At 44.7% G+C, this 24474-nt stretch overlaps 1 protein-coding gene and 1 long non-coding RNA gene across 3 annotated transcripts in view; one reads left to right on the top strand and one right to left on the bottom strand.

Moving 5' to 3' along the window:
- Positions 1-14937: 14937 nt before the first annotated feature.
- Positions 14938-24474, bottom strand: part of samhd1 (SAM domain and HD domain 1) — a 78786-nt gene continuing 69249 nt past the window's right edge. For both annotated transcript variants that reach the window (XM_052105521.1, XM_052105522.1), the window contains exons 10-16: positions 20989-21080; positions 20793-20908; positions 18388-18527; positions 17811-17900; positions 17629-17733; positions 17394-17531; positions 14938-16811 (exon numbers count right to left, since the gene is read on the bottom strand). In XM_052105521.1, the coding sequence (XP_051961481.1) occupies positions 16623-16811; positions 17394-17531; positions 17629-17733; positions 17811-17900; positions 18388-18527; positions 20793-20908; positions 20989-21080 (870 nt within the window). In that variant the 3' untranslated portion in view covers positions 14938-16622. The remainder of the gene's footprint in view (positions 16812-17393; positions 17532-17628; positions 17734-17810; positions 17901-18387; positions 18528-20792; positions 20909-20988; positions 21081-24474) is intronic.
- The window catches only part of LOC127628719 (uncharacterized), a 244004-nt gene continuing 240638 nt past the window's right edge, over positions 21109-24474 (top strand). Inside the window, exon 1 of the long non-coding RNA XR_007968698.1 lies at positions 21109-22496. This is a non-coding gene — a long non-coding RNA (uncharacterized LOC127628719). The remainder of the gene's footprint in view (positions 22497-24474) is intronic.

The following is a 24474-nucleotide window of genomic DNA, read 5'->3' as shown; positions in this document are numbered from 1 at the left end:
CGGGGCGACTCTGAACGCAGCGACCAATGGGCACGCGCCTCGCGTTCGCGCGCTCAGAGCCCGCCGAAATTAGCATAGCCAGGCTATATAATGGGTACCCCGTCATACGAGTTCCTTTAGATTTAATCTCCTTCAGCGAAGACCTCCTCTTCGCTGGATCCTTCGGATTGTTGGAGTCTTTCGCCTGCCGTTGACAAGCCTACAGCAGAACTGCTAAGAGGACGCCGGCGCCTTCAGCCGCCTTCGAAGCCTTCTGCTAGGCCATCCGGCGCGCATCACTATATCCTTTTTACTAAGCTGCTTTGCAAGTGTTCGCCTTTGCGACACTTTTTGTATTTAGTAAATGAGCAAATTCGAGGCGTTGTTCCAAATGCCTTCGACCTGCGCCTCGTGCAGAGGCCTTCTTCCAGACAGGGACCATCACATTATCTGCACTCGCCCCGAATGTGACTCCCTGGGCCTTCGCGAGCCTCAACGAGCCTGCTACCACCGTGCTGCCGTCCCCTCTGTTCGAGCCACGCAAGAAAAAAGCGCCGCTCACGGAGGCCGCCAGAGCACGCGGACTTCAGTGACGTCACGCCGGGCCAGTCCCCGCGTGCTTCACCACCACCCGAGAACTCCCCGCCGCCAGTCCAATTCACGCAGACGGACCAGCACCCCTCCAACAGAGCGGTGGGTCTCATCTCGTTCGGCGCGCCAAGGGACGACAGTGAAAAGGATGACAGCCTTTCCAATTGGCGCTGCATCCGACGACTGGCCGGGCTCGGCCTTCGACCCCGCGCCGTCGACATTAGCGGACACGAGCACGGGCACCAGCACGGTAAGAGAGTTCGCTGAACGCTTCACTGCAGCGAGCAAAACGTGTAAAACATTACCCAGTCCCCTTACAGGCGGCTGGAAATGTCTGTACAGCAGTCAATGGGCCAGTCACAGAACTCGCTCACCTGCAATCAAATGCCGTTTTAACGGCAACACACAGAAATCACAAGAGTCATTTTCTGCCTGTGTCACTAAGGGGTCACGTGTCCACACTAAAGTGCGCACTCCCACATATCAATACTGTCCAAACTGTGCCGAATACTTTCCCAGCTCGAGCTGGACGCCCCATAAATGTAGATCGTGTGCCTATTGTCATGTATGCACCACTACACACAAGCACTCTTCCCACAGTTATAAACACTTCCCCAGTAAAAGCGGGAAATACTATAAATGTAGCGCGCGTGCCTGCTGTCCTGCACGCACCCCTACACACAAACACTGTATGCATGGCCAAAAACCCCGCCGCTAGCGGGAGGCTTTATGAAAGTGGCGTGCGTGCCTACCACAGTAGATGCACCTCCACCCATAAGCGCTGCCCATACAGTTCCAAACAGATCTCTGGCTCACGCCGCGAGCCAAGAAACTCCCCGCTAAGAGCGGGAAGCTTTATGGAAGTGGCGCGTGTACCTATTACAATGTATGCACCCCCACCCGTAAACACTGTCATTTCAAACATTTCTCCGGCTCTTGCTGCGAGCATTATGGAGATAGCCCGCGTGCCTGTAATCTCACATGCACCCCTGCACTCAACAAAGCTGCTCAGCGCGCGCCTGCGCCTCTGAGAGCTGTAAGTTCAGTGTTAGCACATTTTCTGCCTGTGTCACTAAGGGGTCACGTGTCCACACTAAAGTGCGCACTCCCACAGTTAAACACTGTATGCATGACCAAAAACACCCGCCCATGGCCGGAGGCTTTATGTAAGTGGCGCGTGCCTACTACAGTATATGCACCCCCACCCATAAGCGCTGCCCATACAGTTTCAAACAATTCTCTGGCTCATGTCGCGAGCAGCACAGATGTGACGCGCGAGCCAAGAAACTCCCTGCTAAGAGCGGGAAGCTTTATGAAAGTGGCGCGCGTGCCTATTACAATGTATGCACCCCCACCTGTAAACACTGTCTATACAGTTTCAAACATTTCTCCGGCTACAAGCATTACGGAGATAGCGCGAATGCCTGTAATCTCACACGCACCCCTGCACTCGGCACTCAACACAGCTGCTCAGCACGCGCCCGCGCCTCTGAGAGCTGTAAGCTCAGTGTTAGCACATTTTCTGCCTGTGTTACTAAGGGGTCACGTGTCCACACTAAAGTGCGCATTCCCACAGTTACAAACACTGTATGCATGACCAAAAACACCCCGCCATGAGCGGAGGCTTTATGAAAGTGGCGCGTGCCTACTACAGTAGATGCACCCCCACCCATAAGCTGCACATACAGTTTCAAACAGTTCTCTGTCTCATGCCGCAAGCATCACAGATGTGACGCCACGAGCTAAGAAACTCCCGCTAAGAGCGGGAAGCTTTATGAAAGTGGCGCGCGTGCCTATTACAATGTATGCACCCCCACCTGCAAACACTGTCTATACAGTTTCAAACATTTCTCCAGCTCACGATCGCGGGCATTACGGAGATAGCGTGCGTGCCTGTAAGCTCACACGCACCCCTGCACTCGGCACTCAACACGGCTGCTCAGCGCGCACCTGCGCCTCTGGGAGCTGTAAACTCAGTGTTAGCACAAGGCAATTTGCCGGTGGGGCCCATACGTCACTGCGACACGCCCCAGCCAACATTCAGCCCATATCTGTGCGAGCAAAAGCCTGGGAAAAATCCCCGTCATGCCAAAATGGGTTTTGAACATAATAAAACACGGTTACTCACTTCAATTCGCCGCAGACCACCCCGCATTTCAGCGGTGGTCGAGACGAAAGTGAGGAAAGATGTGTCACATGTTCTACGCACCGAGGTGCTCGAACTGATAGAGAAGGGCGCTATAGAAACTGTTCCTCCCTCTATGAGCTGAGGCGGTTTTTACAGCCGCTATTTTCTCGTCCGAAAAGGACGGTGGCCTCCGCCCCATCCTAGATCTCAGACATCTGAACAAAGCTTTTATGATTCGCTCGTTCAGAATGTTAACAACCAAACATATCCTCGCGCAAGTTCAGCCCGGGGTTGGTTTCTATCAGTGGATTTGAAAGACGCTTACTTTCACATTCGATAGCGCCTCATCACAGGCCTTTTCTGAGATTCGCTCGAGGGACAGTCATACCAGTACACAGTACTACCATTCGCCTATCATTGGCCCCCGCACATTCACGAAATGTATGGACACGGCACTTTCCCCCCTGAGACAGCGGGGAGTGCGAATACTGAATTACCTCGACGATTGGCTAATCATAGCACAATCAGAGGGTCAGTTAACGACGCACAGATCTTGGATTATCAGCCATCTAGAATGCCTGGGTCTGAGAATCAATTTTGCAAAGAGCGTGCTATCCCCCAGCCAGAATATCTCTTCTGGGAATAGTGCTAGACTCAGTGCAGATGACAGCGCGCCTCTCAGAGTGCACTGTCAAACGATTTCAAAGAATGCTGGGCCTCGGCATCAGCTGTACTCCAGCTAGGATTGTTGCACATGCGTCCTCTCCAGCGCTGGCTCAAGAGCCGTGTCCCCACTCATGCGTGGCGCTCGGGCCACTTTTTGATCAGAGCGAATCATGGCTGTATAAAAGCCCTGACGCCCTGGAAAGCCATCAACTGGTATCAAACCGGCATGAGTCTGGGCGTGAACACGCGGAGAAAAATGATCACGACAGATGCCTCCAAAATAGGATGGGGGGCCCTTTACGAGGGCAGGCCTGTCTCCGGCTTTTGGTCAAACCCAGAAAAGCGCCTACATATAAACTGTCTGGAAATGAAGGCGGTCGCCTTGGCTCTCAGAGCCCTGCTTCCGTACCTGAAAAACAAACACGTCCTGGTCCGAACGGACAACATGACGGTAGTTTCGTATATAAATCGCCAGGGTGGACTTAGGTTGAGCTCCCTGCACTCTATGGAGGGCCCTCCATGCATGGCCCCTCAATGGGTTCCTGGAAAACCTCCCCAGTGGAGTTTTGAGAACCATCACTGAGGCGCGAGCACCCTCTACGAGGCGCTTATATGCCCAAAAGTGGAAAGTGTTCAGTGACTGGTGTGATACCAAGAGCTTGAACCCCAAATCATGTGAGATACCAAGTGTACTCGCCTTTTTGCAAGAGCTGCTGGAGGCGGGTCGCACACCCTCCACGCTCAAAGTCTATGTGCCTGCCATAGCGGCGTCGCACAATCCTGATAAATGACATTCATTAGGGAAAACTATCTAATCATTCGTTTCCTAAGAGGCGCTAGGAGGTTGAACCCTCCTCGCCCCCCCTCGGTGCCGATCTGGGACCTGGCCACGGTCCTAGACGCACTCAAGAGTGCCCCGTTTGAACCTCTCCGAACCGTGCACCTTAAACAGAAAAACTGCGCTCTTGCTGGCGCTCACTTCAGTCAAGAGAGTGGGCGACCTGCACGCGCTGTCATCAAGCGCTGCTTGCCTGGAATTTGGACCTAACGACTGCAGAGTTGTCCTTAGGCCAAAGCACGGGTATATTCCTAAAGTGCTCTCCACACCCTTCAGAGCACAGGTGATATCTCTGGCAGCGATATCGTCCCCAGCAGAGGAAAGCGACGCTAATTTACTCTGCCCCGTCAGGGCGCTCAGAGTATATTTGGAACGTTCTGCCCTGTTCAGACAGACGGAACAATTATTTGTATGCTTTGGCAGCCGCACTAAAGGTCTCGCAGTCTCAAAGCAAAGAATATCGCGCTGGATAGTGGATGCTATAGCGCTAGCTTATGAAGCCAAGGGCCTTCCATGCCCATTAGGCCTCAGAGCTCACTCTACGAGGAGCATGGCCTCCTCGTGGGCTTGGTCGAGTGGGATACCCATTTAAGATATTTGTGCGGCGGCGGGCTGGGCCTTGCCTTCGACATTTATCAGGTTTTATAAACTACAGGTCCCCTCATTGCATTCCAACATTCTATCAGCCTGACTGTAGAATGGACTGGAGTATGTATATGCTGAACATTATCTCCTCCCTTATAAGGTCCATCTCTGACCGACTCAGAGGATTTTTTATGCATATCAGCACATAGAAAACTCAGTACATAAGATATGTGCTTGTGTTTGTACTATGAGCGCCCCACCATGGACCACCTTAGAAGGGCGCTCTATACTATCCCATTATGTAACTCGCCGTTGGCCGGCTCGTGCAATAATCAATTTGCTTTAAGGCTCAGGCATCTGCCTCTGGCTTTATAGAGCGAAGTCAGCACGCACGGCGTTTTACATGGTGTTCCCATAGCGTAAGCTACTTACGCAATAGGAGAGACCTCTCGATAGGGAACGACTCGGTTAATAACGTAACCTTGGTTCCCTGAGAGGAGGGAAAGATTATTGCGTAAGCTGCCGTGCTTGTGCTTGGTCAGTTCGCTTCAGTCGATTGAACCTAAAGGAACTCGTATGACGGGGTACCCATTATATAGCCTGGCTATGCTAATTTCGGCGGGATTTGAGCGCGCGCCCATTGGTCGCGCGTTCAGAGTCGCCCCATCATTGGTTCGAGCAGTTGCCGCAGCACAGCCAATGACCGAGCTGCCTCGCTCATTACTGTCTGCTGTGCAGCTGCAATGCATTTTACATAAAGACTTCAACATTTCTCGAGAAACTGAGTTTTCCCATAGCGTAAGCTACTTACGCAATTCCTCTCAGGGAACCGAATCGGTTACCTAACGTAACCTCAGTTCTCTCTAGACGAGGGAACGAGTATTGCGTAAGCTAGCTTACGCTACGGGAAAGATTAATCTTTTCTGAGATATTGAAGCCAAAAAAATTATCCTTAATTTTGTATCATTTGTCAACGCAGTGCAGCAACTGCAGACCTTGAGCGGGCTAGCTAGCGAGCTCATTGGTTGCTCTGCGGCAACTGCTGCAGCCTATAGATGAACTTGGCGTAACTCGCGGCCCAATGAGAGGCGCCTCGCGCTTACTGCATCAAAGCCCGCCAAAATGGCCGTGGCTAGAGTGCATATAAGTGTAGTTCGTGAGGCTGGAACCCTGGTTTTCATTGAATGAAGCGAAAGTCGCCGTGGGCGCGAAGCACGGCCGGCTACGCAATACTCGCTCCTCGTCTAGAGAGAACCGAGGTTACGTTAGGTAACCAATTCATTCTCTTACGAGAGGTTCTTCAGATATGCGTAAGCTAGCTTACGCTACGGAACCCATTGTCAACGCCGGCGCGCCAAGCATCCACTGCATTAGCCCCGGGGTGGGGGACCCGGGGAGCCCTTGTGAGTGGGGAAATAATATTTGGCCGGCAAGAGTGCGGGCCAGTGTGTGTGTAATACATAAGCACATTGTGGGAAGGGAATCGACAGAGGCGGTGCCGGTCTGTGTGGAATGAGTCCCATCAGTGCAGCTCACCAGGGGAGCTGTAGCGTATTAAACTGCTAGTAGTTTTGCCTGCAGGGTGGGCACTTCCAGATTGTAAAATCTGACAAAGGTGGAGGGGAAGCCCAGCCCGCTGCCACACATATGTCGTGAATGGAAATCCCGCTGGACCATGCTCACGATGAGGCCATGCCTCTAGTGGAGTGAGCCCTAATGCCCAACGGGCATGGCAGGTCTTTTGACGCCGTATGCGGCAGCAATAGCGCCCACTATCCATCTAGGAAGTGTCTGTTTCGAGGCGGCGAGACCTTTGGTGCGCCTCCGAACTGAAACGAGAAGCTGCTCAGAGCGCCTGAAAGAGGCGGAGCGTGCAGTATACAATCTCAGTGCTCTGACTGGGCAAAGGAGATTGGCGCCGCTCAGCTATCGGATGCTGGCAGCGCCGATGGGGAAATGACCTGTGCTCTGAAAGGAGTACCGATCACCTTGGGAACATAGCCGTGTCTAGGCTTTAAAATGACCTTGGAGTCACTTGGTCCAAACTCAAGACACGCAGCTGACAGACAGCGCGTGAAGGTCTCCCACACGCTTGACTGATGACAGGGCAGTCAGAAAACGGTTTTGAGTGAAAGGTATTTCAAATCCACGGATTGAAGCGGTTCGAAAGGGGGGCTTTCATAGTTTCGAGAACTATAGAAAGATCCCAGATAGGAACCGATGGGGGCGCTGGGGTTCATCCTTCTAGCTCCCCTGAGGAAGCGGATGACCAGCTCATTTTTTCTCAGTGACTGGCCGTGCAGGGGTTCAGCGAACGCCGCGACGGCCGCCACATACACTTTGAGCGTGGATGGGGATCTGCCCTTATCCAGCAGCTCTTTGTAAAAACACGAGCAGCGACGACACCCCACATGTCCATGGGTCCAGGTCTCTGTCGGTGCACCATTTTGAAAACACAGACCATTTTGACGCATAGTCTTCTCGTGGAAGGGGCTCTAGCGTGTATGATGGTGTTTATTACCCCTTCTGGCAGAGCGACGGGTAGTCGCTGATCACCCACGCTGCAGCGCCCAGCGCCTGGGTGGGGATGCCAGATCGTGCCGCGAGCTTGAGAGAGGAGATCTGCTCTCACTGGGATGGGCCACGGCGCTGTCAGTGACAGCTGCGTAAGCTCCGGGAACCATGTCTGATTCTCCCAACGCGGGGCTATGAGGAGCACCGAGTGACGCTGCTTCCTGATCCTCTGCATTACCTGTGGCAATAGCGAGACGGGAGGGAAGGCGTAAGCGGGCGGTTGGGCCAGTCCTGGGCCAGCGCATCCTCGCTCGAGAAAAATATTGGGCAGTGAGAGTTCTCTTCTGACGCTAAAGGTCTATCTCTGCTCTGCCGAATATGCGCCATAACTTCTGGACTGTTTGAGCGTGCAGGGACCATTCCCCTGGGGGAATATTGTCTCTGGACAGTCTGTCTGGGCCGCCGCTCAGGTGGCCTGGCACGCCGTCGCCCTCAGCCAGCGCAGGTGGCACTGGGATCAACTCAGTATGCGTTTCGTCAGATGGAAGAGGTTCCTGGATCTGACACCGCCCTGACGGTTTAGGTAGGATACCACAGATCTGTTGTCCGAACGGACCAGGACGTGGTGACCCTGAATAACCGGGAGAAAGCGCACTAGCGCGTACTCGACCGCTATCATTTCCAGACAATTTATGTGAAGGAGCTTTTCCTGAACTGACCATAGGCCAAAAAAACCAGAGAGCCATTGCAGACCGCGCCCCAACCCGTGTTGGACGCGTCTGTCGAGATGACTTTTCGCCGAGATACAGCTCCCATCGTCACTCCCCGCTGATACCATTCGGCCACTGTCCAGGGCTGCAGAGCTGAAATACAGGTCTGAGTCACCTTGATCAGCTGGCGGTCTGTAGCCCAAGCCCGGTTTAGCCAATGCTGAAGCGGGCGCATGCACAGTAAACCCAGCTGAAGTACTGCTGCGGCTGAGGCCATGTAACCTAGCGCTCTCTGAAATTTTTTCAGAGGCGTGAGGCTGTTCATCTGAAAGGACGCGGCTAGTCACTGAACACGGCGCACGCGCTGTGTAGATAAGCGAGCCGTCATTGCCACGGAGTCTAGTTCTATTCCAAGGAAGGAAATTGCCTGACTGGGCTGTAGTGAGCTCTTGGTCCAATTGACTGCAAGACCCAAAACTGTTCAGATGGCTGAGGAGAACTGTTCTGTGAGACAGAAGCTCCGTATGTGACTGTGCCATAATCAGCCAGTCGTCCAAATAGTTCAGAATTCGCAAGCCCTGACTCCGCAGGGGTGCGAGCGCCGCATCCATGCACTTCGTGAAAGTACGGGGTGCTAAAGACAGGCCGAACGGAAGGACGGTGTATTGATAAACCTGGCCGTCAGGCGAATCTCAAGAATGGCCTGTGATGGGGATTTATCTGAATCTGAAAATAGGCATCTTTCAGATCGAGAGAGATAAACCAGTCCCCTGGCGCGTATGCGCGAGGAGTTTCCTGATTGTAAGCTTTTTGAACGGTCTTTTTGCAAGCACCTTGTTCAAAACCCTGAGATCTAATATTGGTCTGAGGCCGCCGTCTTTCTTCGGAACAAGAAAATAACGGCTGTAAAACCCTGACTCGCTCAGCGAAGGCGGCACTTTCTCTATGGCCCTTTTGCACAGAAGGTTTGCTATTTCTGAACGAAGCATGCAGGCTGCTTCCGTGTTCACAATAGTTTCGAGCCGCACTCTGAAGCGGGGAGGGCGGCGATCGAACTGTAGCAAATAGCCCTGTTTTATTGTGCTTAACACCCATTTGGATATCCTGGGATAGCTTCCCACGCTTTGAAGCATAACGCTAGAGGGTGAATGGCCAAATCGCCCTGATTGCCGCACACAGCGCGCTGAACAGAATGTGTGAGCGGCGCTTACTGTGCTTATGCATGACTGCTCGCAGACAGCAAGGACAGGCTGTTCTGTGAGTGACTTCCCGATTGAGGTGAATGGGGAAAGAGTCACATCTGTTAAGTGATGCGCGAGCATAGTCACGGGCACGGAACTTACATACAGAGAAGTGTTTGCTGGCCGTGTGACAGAGCGGGCAGAGAATGGGCGCGCGCACGTATTCGTGAGCGCGTTTATTGACTCTAACCCTCGAGCGGGCTTTGTCCGCTTTATGTGAGTGGGCTCTGATCGGGACACGGGAAGTGTAATGCTTGTGTGTAGAGGTGAACACTGGATTGTGGGCACATTTTCTACACATAAGGCATGTTTGCTCTTTACAAGATTTCTTTGGGTTGCCGTGAAAATGGCGTTTGAGTGCAGGCAAGCGGGCAGTATCACCGGCTTGTTGGCTGCTGAATCCACCACTGCAGTAGCCTGAGAGAAGGGGACTGACAGAGGGTGAAGCTTTGACGGCTGTCCGGCTGCGGTGGGACTGAGCCGTCGTTTTCTCAACAAAGCTAGGAGGACTTCGGTTGCTCAGGTTTCAATGCAATCTTAGGCCGAGGCCCGCGGGGGGGCGGCGGTCTGCGGCGGCTGTCTGAGCGCGACCTAGGGCGGCCGCCCTGTCGACGCTGAAAAGTCTGGCTTTGCTGAGCTGGGCGCTGTGAAGAGGCTCGTGCAGGAGGCTGGTCACGTGGGCGGCCAGCAGAGGAGCTAGCGCGACGAGGCAGGAAGAGATTCATGGCTTGGGTGGCTTTCTGGACTTCCGTGAAACGGTCAACAATGCCACTCACCGCGGAACCGAAGAGACCGGACGGAGAGAGTGGCGTGTTGTCCGTCGTGCTCCTTAGATCTGAAACAGCCTCTGGATGTCCGCCTTTCTCATCCCATTCTCGAAGGAGGTCCGCTTGGAGGATCTGTAAGACGGCCATGGAATGCAGAGCAGATGCGGCTTGGCCGGCGGCGGCATAGGCGCGGCCAACACAGGCGGAAGTAGTTCTGCAGGCCTAGACGGGAGCACCGGTTTAGACCGCCATCTCGCGGAGGGCGGGCAAAGGTGTGCTGCTACCGAATCCTCTGGATTCCTGGGCCGAGGCGGCGGCTTGGGAGCCTGACCACTCCTCGCTGTCCGAAGCCATGATGGAACAGCAACCCTTATCCTCCGCCTCGTCATCCCAGATGGCAGCAGTGCGGCCGCTCGCCGGCAACTCGCGGCGTCCGGGGCGGGGAGGGTGAAAGCGAGACTTCGAGGGAGAGGCTCCGGCGAGGCAGTCGCTTCTAACACCGGTTCCGGCAGCCTTTGGGAGCGGAGCTTCTTATTGCGCGGCGAACGAAGGCGGCTGGCGGCTTTGGTTTTGCATGCTTCGAGTCGAGCCCGCAGGGTCGACATCGGAAGCTCCTCGCAAAGGTCGCATCCGCCGTCAGCGAGGGCGAGCTCTGCATGTTCCCGTCCCAGGCAGAGAGCGCAGATGAGGTGGTGGTTTCCGGTGCTGAGAGGAGCGCGGCATGAGCTGCAGGAAGTGCGAGGCATCTTTAAAAAGACGCTCGATACTCTTTTTGTGAAGTTCGCTGAGGAACTTAGCTTGCTCTAAAAAAGGATATGTCGCCGGATGGCGTAGCTCGCAGGATGGCTGAAGGTGGCGAAGACGGCTGGCTTCTTCGAGCGCTGTCCAAGCTTGCTAGATGCCCCTCGAACGGCGACGCGGCTTCCAGTTCAGAGATGCGAAGAGCTTCGCTGAAGAGATGAAAATCAGGGTTCCAGCCTACGAACTACGCTTATATGCACTCTAGCCACGCCCATTTTGGCGGGCTTTGATGCAGTAAGTGCGCGGACGCCTCTCATTGGACGCGAGTTCGCCCAAGTTCGTCTATAGGCTGCAGCAGTTGCCGCAGAGCAACCAATGAGCTCGCTAGCTAGCCCGCTCAAGGTCTGCAGTTGCTGCACTGCGTTGACAAATGATACAAAATTAAGGATAATTTTTTTGGCTTCAATATCTCAGAAAAGATGAATCTTTCCCGTAGCGTAAGATAGCTTACGCAATACGAGAGAACCTCTCGTAAGAGAACGAGGTTACGTTAGTAACCGAGTCGTTACGAATGTAACTTGCTCTATGACTGAGTGGAAGAATGGCAGAGGCAGTACTGCAAGCACTAGTGGAAGACTAGTAGGTCGTAAGTCTCCAGTCACTCGGAATTCGCTTTCTAGACATTGAGTTTATGTGTTATGGGGCTTTTATAACTAACAGCACATTATGCGTCATGGAGTGAAAACTCTACAGGTGAAACTCGAAAAATTAGAATATCGTGCAAAAGTTCATTAATTTCAGTAATTCAACTTAAAAGGTGAAACTAATATATTATATAGACTCATTACAAGCAAAGTAAGATATTTCAAGCCTTTATTTGATATAATTTTGATGATTATGGCTTACAGCTTATGAAAACCCCAAATTCAGAATCTCAGAAAATTAGAATATTACAAGAAATCAATAAAAAAAAGGATTTTAAATACAGAAATGGCGGCCCTCTGAAAAGTATAATCATGCGTATGTACTCAGTACTTGGTTTGGGCCCCTTTTGCATTAATTACTGCCTCAATGCGGCGTGGCATGGATGCTATCAGCCTGTGGCACTGCTGAGGTGTTATGGAAGACCAAGATGCTTCAATAGTGGCCTTCAGCTCTTCTGCATTGTTTGGTCTCATGTCTCTCATCTTTCTCTTGGCAATGCCCCATAGATTCTCTATGGGGTTCAGGTCAGGCGAGTTTGCTGGCCAATCAAGCACAGTAATACCATGGTCATTGAACCAGGTTTTGGTACTTTTGGCAGTGTGGGCAGGTGCCAAGTCCTGCTGGAAAATGAAGTCAGCATCTCCATAAAGCTTGTCTGCTGAAGGAAGCAGGAAGTGCTCTAAAATGTCCCGGTAGAGCGGCTGCGTTGACTCTGGACTTAATAAAGCACAGTGGACCAACACCAGCCGATGACATGGCTCCCCAAACCAACACAGACTGTGGAAACTTCACACTGGACTTCAAGCATCTTGGATTGTGTGCCTCTCCATTCTTCCTCCAGACTCTGGGACCTTGGTTTCCAAATGAGATGCAAAATTTGCTCTCATCAGAAAAGAGGACTTTGGACCACTGAGCAACAGACCAGTTCTTTTTTCTTTAGCCCAGGTAAGACGTTTGACATTTGAAGTCCATGTCCAGGACCCGTCTGTGTGTGGTGGCTCTTGATGCAGTAACTCCAGCCTCAGTCCACTCCTTGTGAAGCTCCCCACACATTTGAATGGCCTTTTCCTGACAATCCTCTCCAGGCTACGGTCATCCCTTCTGCTTGTGCACCTTTTTCTTCCACACTTTTCCCTTCCACTTAACTTTCTATTAATGTGCTTTGATATAGCACTTTGAGAACATCCAACTTCTTTTGCAATTACCTTTTGAGGCTTTCCCTCCTTGTGGAGGGTGTCAATGATGGTTTTCTGCACAACTGTCAGGTCAGCAGTCTTCCCCATGATTGTGAATTCAACTGAACCAGACTGAGAGACCATTTAAAGGCTCAGGAACCCTTTGCAGGTGTTTAGCTGATTAGAGTGACACTTTGAGCCTACAATACTGAACCTTTTCACAATATTCTAATTTTCTGAGATTCTGAATTTGGGGTTTTCATAAGCTGTAAGCCATAATCATCAAAATTATATCAAATAAAGGCTTGAAATATTTTACTTTGCTTGTAATGAGTCTATATAATATATTAGTTTCACCTTTTAAGTTGAATTACTGAAATTAATGAACTTTTGCACGATATTCTAATTTTTCGAGTTTCACCTGTATTTGATTCATGGTCAAAGCACAGGTTTTCCACTAGTACTACATCTGGCGGTCTTCCACACAGTCATAGAACCAGTTACATTCGTAAGCAGCATGTTTTTGCACTTCACCAATGCCAAAGCTCTGTGACTATGGACAACAATATGCTGGATTCCGTGGTTTAATGTACCGTATTTGGGAAAAATCAGAGTGGATTCAAGACTAAATCGATCATCACATAATAGGTTCCAGCAGAGACATGATGAGTTAACATCAGAAAACAAGACAAAACGCATAAGAAAACTTTGATCGGAGTGGAGCCGATCATTTTCATGCTTCAATCAAAACATTTCTAAGAGGATGTATTTCTTGGTAAGTTCAGTTTGGCAGGGTTTAGTAAATGTGGTTTCTGGTAAAGTTGCTAATTTTAGTTATTGTATGTGTGCAGTCATTTCATCATTAATCATATTAAAAAAGGTATAAATAAAAACATTTTAAGATACAAATCAAAAGACAAAATATGAATGTTACAATCATAAACGTAAACTTCTGTATTGTGTGGCCTGGTACTGCCTAGAAAATATTATATGTTTCAACAGCTTGCAGACGCAGTACTTTTTAGATTTATGTCAGTTCGCAGGCAATAAAATATCAGTTTAGGGTTTTTTGGAATTGTTTGAAGCGCAAAAAACGACACAACATCTTTTCTTCATGTTTTCATTGTTAAAATAGCCTAATCTATCAGATATTTCACCCCGTTTTCTACATAGTAATGTATGAGTAACTATAGTAACAGCACTTTACTTTTCCCCATGAGTGGGTGGGGCCTCCTTGAAGACTGTAGATATAGCTGAAATAATTATGCTATTTAAAAACTACACCTATTATATCATTTTTAAATTTACCGCTTTTACCAAATGTCCAACCATTTTTCAGAACTTCGAACTTTGTTTTTTTTTTTGGCTATATTCTTGAATACAATCACTGAAATCTTTTAGAGACCATAAGTATTTAATACTTCCCATCATTAATAAACTGACAGGCGAGTGGCGAAATAATTGACAGAATGCCCATGCGGAATCTTGACGTGGGAGGGTTACTTCCTTTACACCTTTCAGGTCAGACACAATGTTTAACCATCATGCACTGCATCAAGGCCTGCGCTCATCGGTCTGTGCAGCGCTGCATGAAGTCGAACAGTGCCCGATGCAGGTTAAATTATCTTCCCCCTTCACATCGAACACAACCATTTAAATTTGTTTCACCTTTGCATAAACCATAATTGTCACATAATTCAACAGTGCATCTTGTATTATTTGGATTTATTATGAAAACGTTTAAAAAGTTTAAATAACAAAACAGCAAAGGACCCACTTCTAAAACATAAAAATGTCGCTATATATTTTTTGTGTATAAAGACCAGAGAAATATTTAATGTGTGATATTATATAAAGACAATTTAAATAAGTAGCTTTTATTTTGTTATTGTGGTGAAGTCAAAAGGAATTATTAATATATTTTTATTAAAAGTATCGGCCAATTATTGACCAAATAAAAGCATTAGCTAAAAACCATTGATAAAAGCTAATATTAACCACTGGATTTTGATGTTTATGACCAATTATGAAAATGCCAATTTGAAAAACTGATGGTTTATTACGTAAATGTATTGCATTGCATTATGTTTATAATAATTTTTCTGTGTGAAATCTAAAGAAATGTCTACCAAAATAAATGAAATACAAAAAAGTAAAGCACGTAGAATATAATAATTCATAAAATATATTTGTAATGTTCGATCATAATATATAAAATGTGAGTTATGTTTAGAACTGCAAAAACAGAAGTGCAAAATAGCCCTTTTCCCCCCACATATTTTATTTTTTTACCTCTGTGTACATATTGAAAGCTTAAAGATGTAAAACAGTTCAGCCTCAAGTTTTTTTGTTAAACTCTGTATTGTGTCAGCCAAATTTATTTTTATTTCAGTGCATCCCTATTATCTGGAATAATTTAGCAAAATTTGTTGTATGTTGACAGCATACCTTTTTTCTACTTAAGTTTAAGAACACTCACAGACCCCCTAGGGGACCTCGAACCCCAGTTTGAAAACCAATGCTCTAAAGTGACGTGTGAGTACATTTCATTTTGCAAATCAGTCTTGCTTGGATTCCTCTATCCTCTTTTACTTTCCTTCCATCCTTTCCTATGAGGGTGGAGTAAGGAACAAGGAAAAGCAGCAAGGACATGAAATAACAATTGCACAATTTCAGAAATGAGAACATATTTAAAAAAAAAAAAAATACTATTCATGTCTTTTGGTGTCTTTTAATAATCAAAACCTGATTGCACCTTTAATACATATCATAATGGTGTTCTTTAGAACAAACACATGTGGTAATTTTGTACAACAAAGTTGCAAACCATCACCCTCTTAAAAAAAATCTCTATCCCTCTATCAGCTTCACTATATCACATTTGTGGAAGCAGCATGTGTTTGGTAAAGCTTTGATATACAAGAGCTTGCTGCTCTTGCTGGATTAGTTGAAAAGGACTGTCGTCGGCTTAAACCTGCCTTCAGTTAAATTTTTTACATTAGAAATCACTTGACTAAAGGCACTGGTTCAATATTTATGATTGGGGAATTAACATTTTAATTTGCATTAGAATTAATATCTCAGAGTAGAAATTCGGTCTTGGCCAAATACACAACATAAATCCACACAAACTACACTTTAGAAAGTCAAAGTTAGATATAAATGTCAATAGAACTAAAGTTAATATGATGCTGTAACTAACATCCTATATGGTGGGGGGGAAAAACACCATAATTTTACCATATTTGGAACCATTTTGACCTGATGTGATTGTCATGCGACTGAGACACAATTTTAATATTTCATAATAGAATGAAACATTACTGAAAAGCATTTAACCCTCAGGTAGACATTGGGCTTCCTTCAAATGTATTCCCTGGTCATTTAAAACAAAGTAAATCCCTGAGCACAAGGGGCCACAACAGCACAAACCAATACTGTTATAAAAACAGTACTGCAAATATGAAAACTAAAATGTGCTTGCTGATATACAGATGTGATTACAATGAAGTCCTCTAGATTTTATGTCCTGATTAAATGTCATATTGAATGTCATACACATTGAAACTTTTGAGAACCAGAGTGTAGCAGATGCTTTAGTCTTCGCACATAGTGAGCAGAGTCACTCTACTATAGTCGACAAAAGAAAACGTAACAGTCCTTGATAACAAAATGTAATGAGTAATAAGTATGTTTTAAATAAGTGTCAAAATGCATCGCACTAGCTTCGCTATTTAACGATAATGCGATATCGTTAAATATCACCATTTAACTAATAAAAAAAAACAAAGGGTAAGAGACAAATAATCATTCTAGACAGACTGATGAAGCGTCTCAGTGTTTTAATGAGTTGCATTAAAACACTGATTTAAAAAAAAAAAGACAATAACTATAACTATAAACATAAAAAGCTGTGAATACAACACACTGTTCATTCGGAGATGTCAAGAAATAAACAACTTCCCATGGCCAGTAATGCTGGTCAGAGAGTAATATCTTCTCCCTTAGCCTGAAAAAGGTTAACTTTTACGTGACGTTCAGTTTTTCTGGGTGTTTCATTTCTAATTCCTGGATACTTGTCTTCATCTTCCTCACTGCCATCATTGTCTTGTTCCCGGGTGTGCCAGTCCCGTTTGAGTGGGGTGAGCTCTGGTGCGATTATATCTCCATCCTGGAACATACACGTTCACATTAATCACATGTACAGCTGAGATTCTCAACTTGTTTTGGTTCGGTGACAACCAACACAATACTAGTACATTTTTATTGCACAAAATGTCAACCAAAATGCCCTTCAAATGTATTTATATAACAATTACCTAGCATAGATGTGATAATATTATTAACAACACTTTAACATCACATGATGTTAAACATGATTAATAGGAACATTTTCTAAATGCATGAATAAAAGAAGTGTGATTTACCAGCCTAACACATGGAACAAACAAAGGGACAAATATTGCACTAGTATTTATATAAGTGCCAGATGAATCTCCACCAAATTATTGCAGAGTTTGATGGGATGCACAGCCTTTGATGCCAAAAACAAGACAAAATATGGAAAGCGTTTTCTGCCTTTCTAAAAGATGTTAAGCCTATTTATTGAACTAGTATAATATATTGCATGATTATACTGTATGAATAGTTTACTTTTCTTATTTGCATTCAGCGTAGTTTTTTTCCTGCTGTCCACAACCCTATCAGAACAGACCTGCAAACTACTAGCTGAACTGAGCATTACCTGACATACCTGTGGTTTAGTAAAGTTCTTGTCCATGCACCACTTGACAAAGTACTTCTTCGCAGCTTCAAGGCTCTTGTCATCTGTCCTCTTACAGTAAACCCTAATGAGCTGTTCGGCAAAGTGCTCCGGCAGGATTTTTGACACCTGGATGAGACCAATGCATCAGGGATGCTGGATTTACACCATGTGTTCAGCATTCACAAGCCAAAAGAAATGGGAATTGATCAAAACTGCAGTGTACCTGTTTTTTGCGAATCTTGATGGCTTTGGTGGGGTCATTCTTGCAGTAGAAATGAACATTGTTCATGGGATTTTTCTCCTTCATTCCATAATCCATGTGAATGACCTAATGGATAAATGAAGTTAGACTAAATAAAAAGTCACAAATAAAAATCTGAGGACAGTTTGTTTTTCCTCACATACACTAACTACAAAGTCCTCAGCCCTGAGGTCACCATCGATGCCACTGGGTTTGGAACTGGCCACTTCATTTTCCCATTCACACAGTTTATCCTGCAAGAGGCCATAGAATTTTTTTTATGTGTGTGTTTTTATTCAGCACTCAAGTCACATAAATACAATTACAGGAAAAACTAAAATGTGTCATACTAGATTCAGATCATATATCAGAAAAGCAACTACTGTATATTTTGGAATAAAACACAAAACAAAACCAAGAAAACAGATGCCTCATAAATTAAAAAAAAAGGAGAAATGCAGTTAACAACATAGTAGATGTTCTTGACAGAAAAAGATAAACATTTGATGATTCATTGTTATTGTAACGATGTTTAAAGTAGGTTAAGTGCAGTGTAAGGTGTATCTGGCTGATCAGGGTACTTAGATTTCATCACAAGTTCATATATGAAATTTGACATGTAGGCAACTGGAGCCAAACACTGTGTGACAGCAGCCTGGGTCATAATATAGTAACAGGCAAATAGAAATAAGTATTGGAAAATATAATCTGTTTTAACAATTTTGTCCACATGTTTCGCACCTGTGATATGTCCACATGTGTCTCTGGTATGGTCTGACCTACACATTTATACAGACGTCTACAGACGATGTTTTGTAAGATGGCTCGAGCATCAGACAGCTCCGGCGAGGACGAGTACAGAATCTGTTCAAAAATATAATCTACAAAACACATGTGATAATAAAATCAACAAACCAGCTAAACTATCTTTATTCAAATAACATGAAACAGCTGAAATTCAATATGCTAACTGAGAATTAACACTAGAGAGTATTAAGATAAAAACATTTAATCACCCCCCTGACCTATACATAAAATCCTATGGAAAGCCATTCACACAGGACACGTCCTTGTTCATAATGGACGCAGGTATGTACCATTTGTTACCTTTCATACCCAAACAGCTGAGAACATTCAGAATTTTTATAAATTTCTATGATGTTCACAATTCAACGGTCAATGTTAAAAATTACAGATTACAATTGAAAACAAGTGATATGGACCTGAAACAAAGACAATACTACACTTATCAATGGCAGAGGAAAGATCAAGGAAAATCAGTTATAATTAGTGCACATATTGTGTCGCATTTTCAATCATACCAGGATAATTAAAACATTATCCTGGTATTTTGACAAAAAAAACATTTTGTCAAAATTCTGTATTACACCGAACGCATACATTTCATTGTGTAATATATTTACATTGCCAGCACATGCAAGATGTATGTATTAATTCATATAGCTATTGATAAGAAATCCCAGATGCTGCTCTAAATTTTTTTTTTTGTAAGCACAATATTTTGCTTGTGTTCTTTCTGCAAATTAATTGAGAGAAATTAGGTTCTGCCTGTTTATTGCATTAGTACATAGACATTGTTTAGGTTCTAGGTTAATTAGAATGTCCAGTTAACCAGTGTCCCGTATTTAGCAGGAAGAAAGTGAGCCATCAGCGCTGTGTATTTAACCTAGATTTAATGTCCTTCCTACAAAAATATTACGCATTATGTAGTGTACACTTGGACAGACAGATTAAGACTGTAGCTTGACTATGCAAAAACCTGCTGTAGCTGGCTTATAACTGCGCATAAACACACATTTGATTGTAGAATGGATTGCTGTGGACTGTAGTCCAGTGACAGGCTCATGCTCAATACTATAGAAATAAAGCAAACAATATATTGACTTATGTTTACTCGCTCATCTGACAATCTGATACAACAATATCTTTGAAATATCTTCATTTGTGAGATTGTCTAAGAATATATTTGTAACTCATTTTATCATGTAATGAATTTGATAAAATGTTTTTTTTTCCATTGGCAGCCCTAATTATAAATTACATTTATAATTATCTGGCAGACGCTTTTATCCAAAGTGCACTTATTACAGGGACAATACCCCCCGGAGCAACCTGGAGTTAAGTACCTTTGCTCAAGGACACAATGGTTCTGGCTGTGGGGATCGAACCAGCAACCTTCTGATTAACAGTTATGTGCTTTAGCCCACTAAGCCACCACCACACACACCAAATTACCAAAAATATAGCAAAATACCAAAGATCTTTCAGCAAGTAACATTTTCTCATCTCTGGCCATTAAATAGAAAGAAATACACTCAGTGATTGGGTGCACATGTACACCTATTTATTGATGTAATTATCTAATCGTGTGCAGCAGTGCAATGCACAAAATCATGCAGATACGGGTCTGGAGCTTCAGTTGATGTTCACATCAACCATCAGAATGGGGAAAAAATGAATCTCAGTGATGTGCAAGATGGGCTGGTTTACTAGAGTTTACTCAGAATGGTGCCAAAAACATCCAGTGAGCTGCAGTTCAGCGGACACTTCAAACGCCTTGTTGATGAGGTCAATGGAGAATGGCCAGACTGGTTCAAGCTGACAGAAAAACTACGGCAACTCACAATACCACTCTGTACAAACTTTAGTGAGCAGAACAGCAGGATGGGCGAATGGGCTACAACAGCAGAAGACCACGTCGGGATCCACATCTGTCAGCCAAGAAAAGAAAGCTGAGGCTGCAGTGGCTCATTAATCTGGAGATTTAAAGACCGGAAAACATTGCCTGGTTTGATAAATCTCGATTTCTGCTGAGGTACACAGATGGTAGGGCCCACTGAAGCCTCAGCTTTCTGAATCCCAGAAGATCAGCAGTTACAGAAATACTGTATTCTGACCCCCCCCCCCCCATTCTGATGGTTGATTTGAGCATTAACTGAAGCTCCTGACCTGTATTTGCCTGATTTTATGCATTGTACTGCTGCCATACGATTGGTTGATTAGATAATCACATCGATAAGTAGGTGCACAGGTGTACATAATTAAGTGGTCACTGAGTGTATATCGACATTCCTTCAGACACACTTCTCAATCATATTGAAAAGACATTATTGGTCGAACACTACCGGTGAGTTTGGTGTAGGCCTCCATGTCTTCTATTGCTGAAGAGATTGTGAATATCTTGCCAGAGGAACCCTGGATGCAGATATGAGGATCAGCCTTTACGAAGGCTTCTGTAATCCTGACAAACACACCACAGAACATTCACATCAACCTGTGAAGCTGAAAAATGTGCTCGTGTTTGATGATTCTGATACATACATGATCTCAATGATGTTGCCAACTTTGTGCTGATATGCTCGTCGATGGAGGCAGTTACGGGTGTGAAACATGTCATAGAGATTACCAACTTCCTATAAGGAAAAGAATTCAGACCACAAAATCACAATTGCACATATTTGATGCATTTCCTTTGTTTTTGGTAATTGTTTGTCATCAGGGACTTTTTTGTCCAGATCTCTTAAATTATTCAAATTAAATTCACCAAAACAGTGACTTGAATGCAGCTCTTCTAGGATGATGAACATGTTTTAAATTTCTGAGCTCGGTCATTTTTATATTTTCTCTCAGACGCCGGCACGTCCTGCTGGATTCTTTCGTCATTACAGTGGAAACAACATAACATACTGTATGCCCTAAAAATACATTTTAGGGCATACAGATAAGTGTAATTAGAGACTATAAAGGGTCTACTTTTATTTGTGTACCCTCACAATAACAACAAAAACCTAAAGCTTTTGTAAAAAAAAGAAAAAGGGTGAGTTTACAGCAGTCTCAGTTTTCTGAAACACGTCACATAAATGAAAAAACTCCGCGAATACTTATCACACAAACATGAAACAAATGTTTAAAGAAAGCTTAAAATGTCTACTTTTAAATAAAACAATTCAAATTTAAAACAAATATTCTCCTGCAATGTAATCTGTATGAAACAAAGCGATGTACATTTTCTCCTGGCTCAGGTAATTATCCCTAATGTGATCACACCCACGGGCAGAGGGCACTATTCATAAGGTAATGTAATGAGGCGATCAATACAAATGGTAAACGCCCCTGACTGTGCCTTAAAAACATCTGGTTCATTCACTTTTCTGCGCTTTTGAAAGATAGAAAGATACAGAGGCGAGGAAACTCCTGAATAGTGATGAAGAGTTAACATTTTCCACAGAAGAAGAGCAGGACTCTGATGAACGTTTGCATTTTGAAGAGAGACTTGATCCAGGCGAGGATACAATTTCGGATCAGTAAGTAATTTAATTTTCATTAGTTGACATGCTACTTTACATAAACATGTACATATTTAACTAGTGGGACTGTTTCTAGACTTGCCAGCCAGGATTCAGAGTATTGAAATATGTCCTAATAGGCAAGTTTTAGTTATATTTAAATGCTGTTTTGGCTAAAGCAGGTATTTAAATTGTATGCTGTATGATATACACTCACCTAAAGGATTATTAGGAACACCTGTTCAATTTCTCATTAATGCAATTATCTAATCAACCAATCACATGGCAGTTGCTTCAATGCATTTAGGGGTGTGGTCCTGGTCAAGACAATCTCCTGAATGGGAAAGAAAGGTGATTTAAGCAATTTTGAGCGTGGCATGGTTGTTTGTGCCAGATGGGCCGGTCTGAGTATTTCACAATCTGCTCAGTTACTGGGATTTTCACGCACAACCATTTCTAGGGTTTACAAAGAATGGTGTGAAAAGGGAAAAACATCCAGTATGCGGCAGTCCTGTGGGTGAAAATGCCTTGTTGATGCTAGAGGTCAGAGGAGAAAGGGCTGACTGATTCAAACTGATAGAAGAGCAACTTTGCCTGAAATAACCACTCGTTACAACCGAGGTATGCAGCAAAGCATTTGTGATGCCACAACATGCACAACCTTGAGGCGGATGGGCTACAACAGCAGAAGACCCCACCGGGTATCACTCATCTCCACTACAAATAGGAAAAAGAGGCTACAATTTGCAAGAGCTCACCAAAATTGGACAGTTGAAGACTGGAAAAATGTTGCCTGGTCTGATGAGTCTCGATTTCTGTTGAGACATTCAGATGGTAGAGTCAGAATTTGGCATAAACAGAATGAGAACATGGATCCATCATGCCTTGTTACCACTGTGCAGGCTGGTGGTGGTGGTGTAATGGTGTGGGGGATGTTTTCTTGGCACACTTTAGGCCCCTTAGTGCCAATTGGGCATCGTTTAAATGCCATGGCCTACCTGAGCATTGTTTCTGACCATGTCCATCCCTTTATGGCCACCATGTACCCATCCTCTGATGGCTACTTCGAGCAGGATAATGCACCATGTCACAAAGCTCGAATCATTTCAAATTGGTTTCTTGAACATGACAATGAGTTCACTGTACTAAAATGGCCCCCACAGTCACCAGATCTCAACCCAACAGAGCATCTTTGGGATGTAGTGGAACGGGAGCTTCGTGCCCTGGATGTGCATCCCACAAATCTCCATCAACTGCAAGATGCTATCCTATCACTATGGGCCAACATTTCTAAAGAATGCTTTCAGCACCTTGTTGAATCAATGCCACATAGAATTAAGGCAGTTCTGAAGGCGAAAGGGGGTCAAACACAGTATTAGTATGGTGTTCCTAATAATCCTTTAGGTGAGTGTAAATATGGTATGTAATATGATATAAAAATAATATGAATGTTAAGATTATATTTTATCTAGAGTCTATGCTGCGTCATTATCATCAACAAAGCTTGTGCTTGCAAATATATGTTCAGGTAAAATGAGTAAAATGCACTTTAAATATGCCCATATTAGAAAATCAGCATATTATAATAATTTCTGAAGGATCATGTGACACTGAAGACTGCAGTAATGATGCTGAAAATTCAGCTTTGATCACAAATAGCATTTTACAATATATTCAAATTGAAAACTGTTCTTTTAAATTGTAAAAAGAGTTCAGAATATCAATGTTTTTACTGTATTTTGGATCAAATAAATGCAGTCTTGGTGAGCAGAAGAGACTTCTTTTCAAAACCTTGGTAGTGTAGGTCTAAAATTAAGTAGTATTTATGTAAAGAAAATGTAGTCATATTACTTTTTTGAACATTAAGTCTCCTCACAATCATAAAATGTTTTTAAGCAACTGAAAAAAGCACAAATGTCAAGACATGTCAAAACTTCTCCAGGCCCAAAAACACACTCAGACCCCAGAGGGTTAAAGTAAAAAAATGTCATGTGGTGTAACTGTCTGGAGACAAAGTCTTGCAAAAAAGAAATGTTGGAATGAGAAGTGATGAAAAAGATTATTTAAATAAATTTGTGAAACAATTATGCTTTAAAATATCATTAATCTATGAATAATTTTTGTCCACCAATCATAGTTGTGTTTAACCAATATGCAGGTCGACATTTTGTTGTCATTTGACAAAACATAAAATACTTGAAAAATGTATTTGAAAACTTAAAAAGGCGAGGAGTAAAAGGAAGGCTTTCTTGGAAGAACCTCAAAATTTTTTTGTTCCCAGACTGCGAATTCAGGGAATGCAAGAAACTCTTACATCAACAGAAAGTCACTTCTGCTCTGATGTGTCCAACCAAACTGAGAATAGATACTAAGGATGGGCGAAGAGAATTTACATGCCCACTGAAAGAATTATCCTACATAAAGACAATAGAGTGAGTAAGCCATTTGGTGATTTTCATGTTGTGGACCTGTCTCACTTAACATTCACTTGACTGTTCGGGGAAACTGGGCACTTTTTTAG

This window comes from Xyrauchen texanus, chromosome 35 (assembly GCF_025860055.1).
Source record: "Xyrauchen texanus isolate HMW12.3.18 chromosome 35, RBS_HiC_50CHRs, whole genome shotgun sequence".
NCBI classification, from domain to species: domain Eukaryota; kingdom Metazoa; phylum Chordata; class Actinopteri; order Cypriniformes; family Catostomidae; genus Xyrauchen; species Xyrauchen texanus.
Note: the sequence above shows the minus strand (reverse complement) of the source record. Positions and strands in the feature narration are given on the sequence as shown.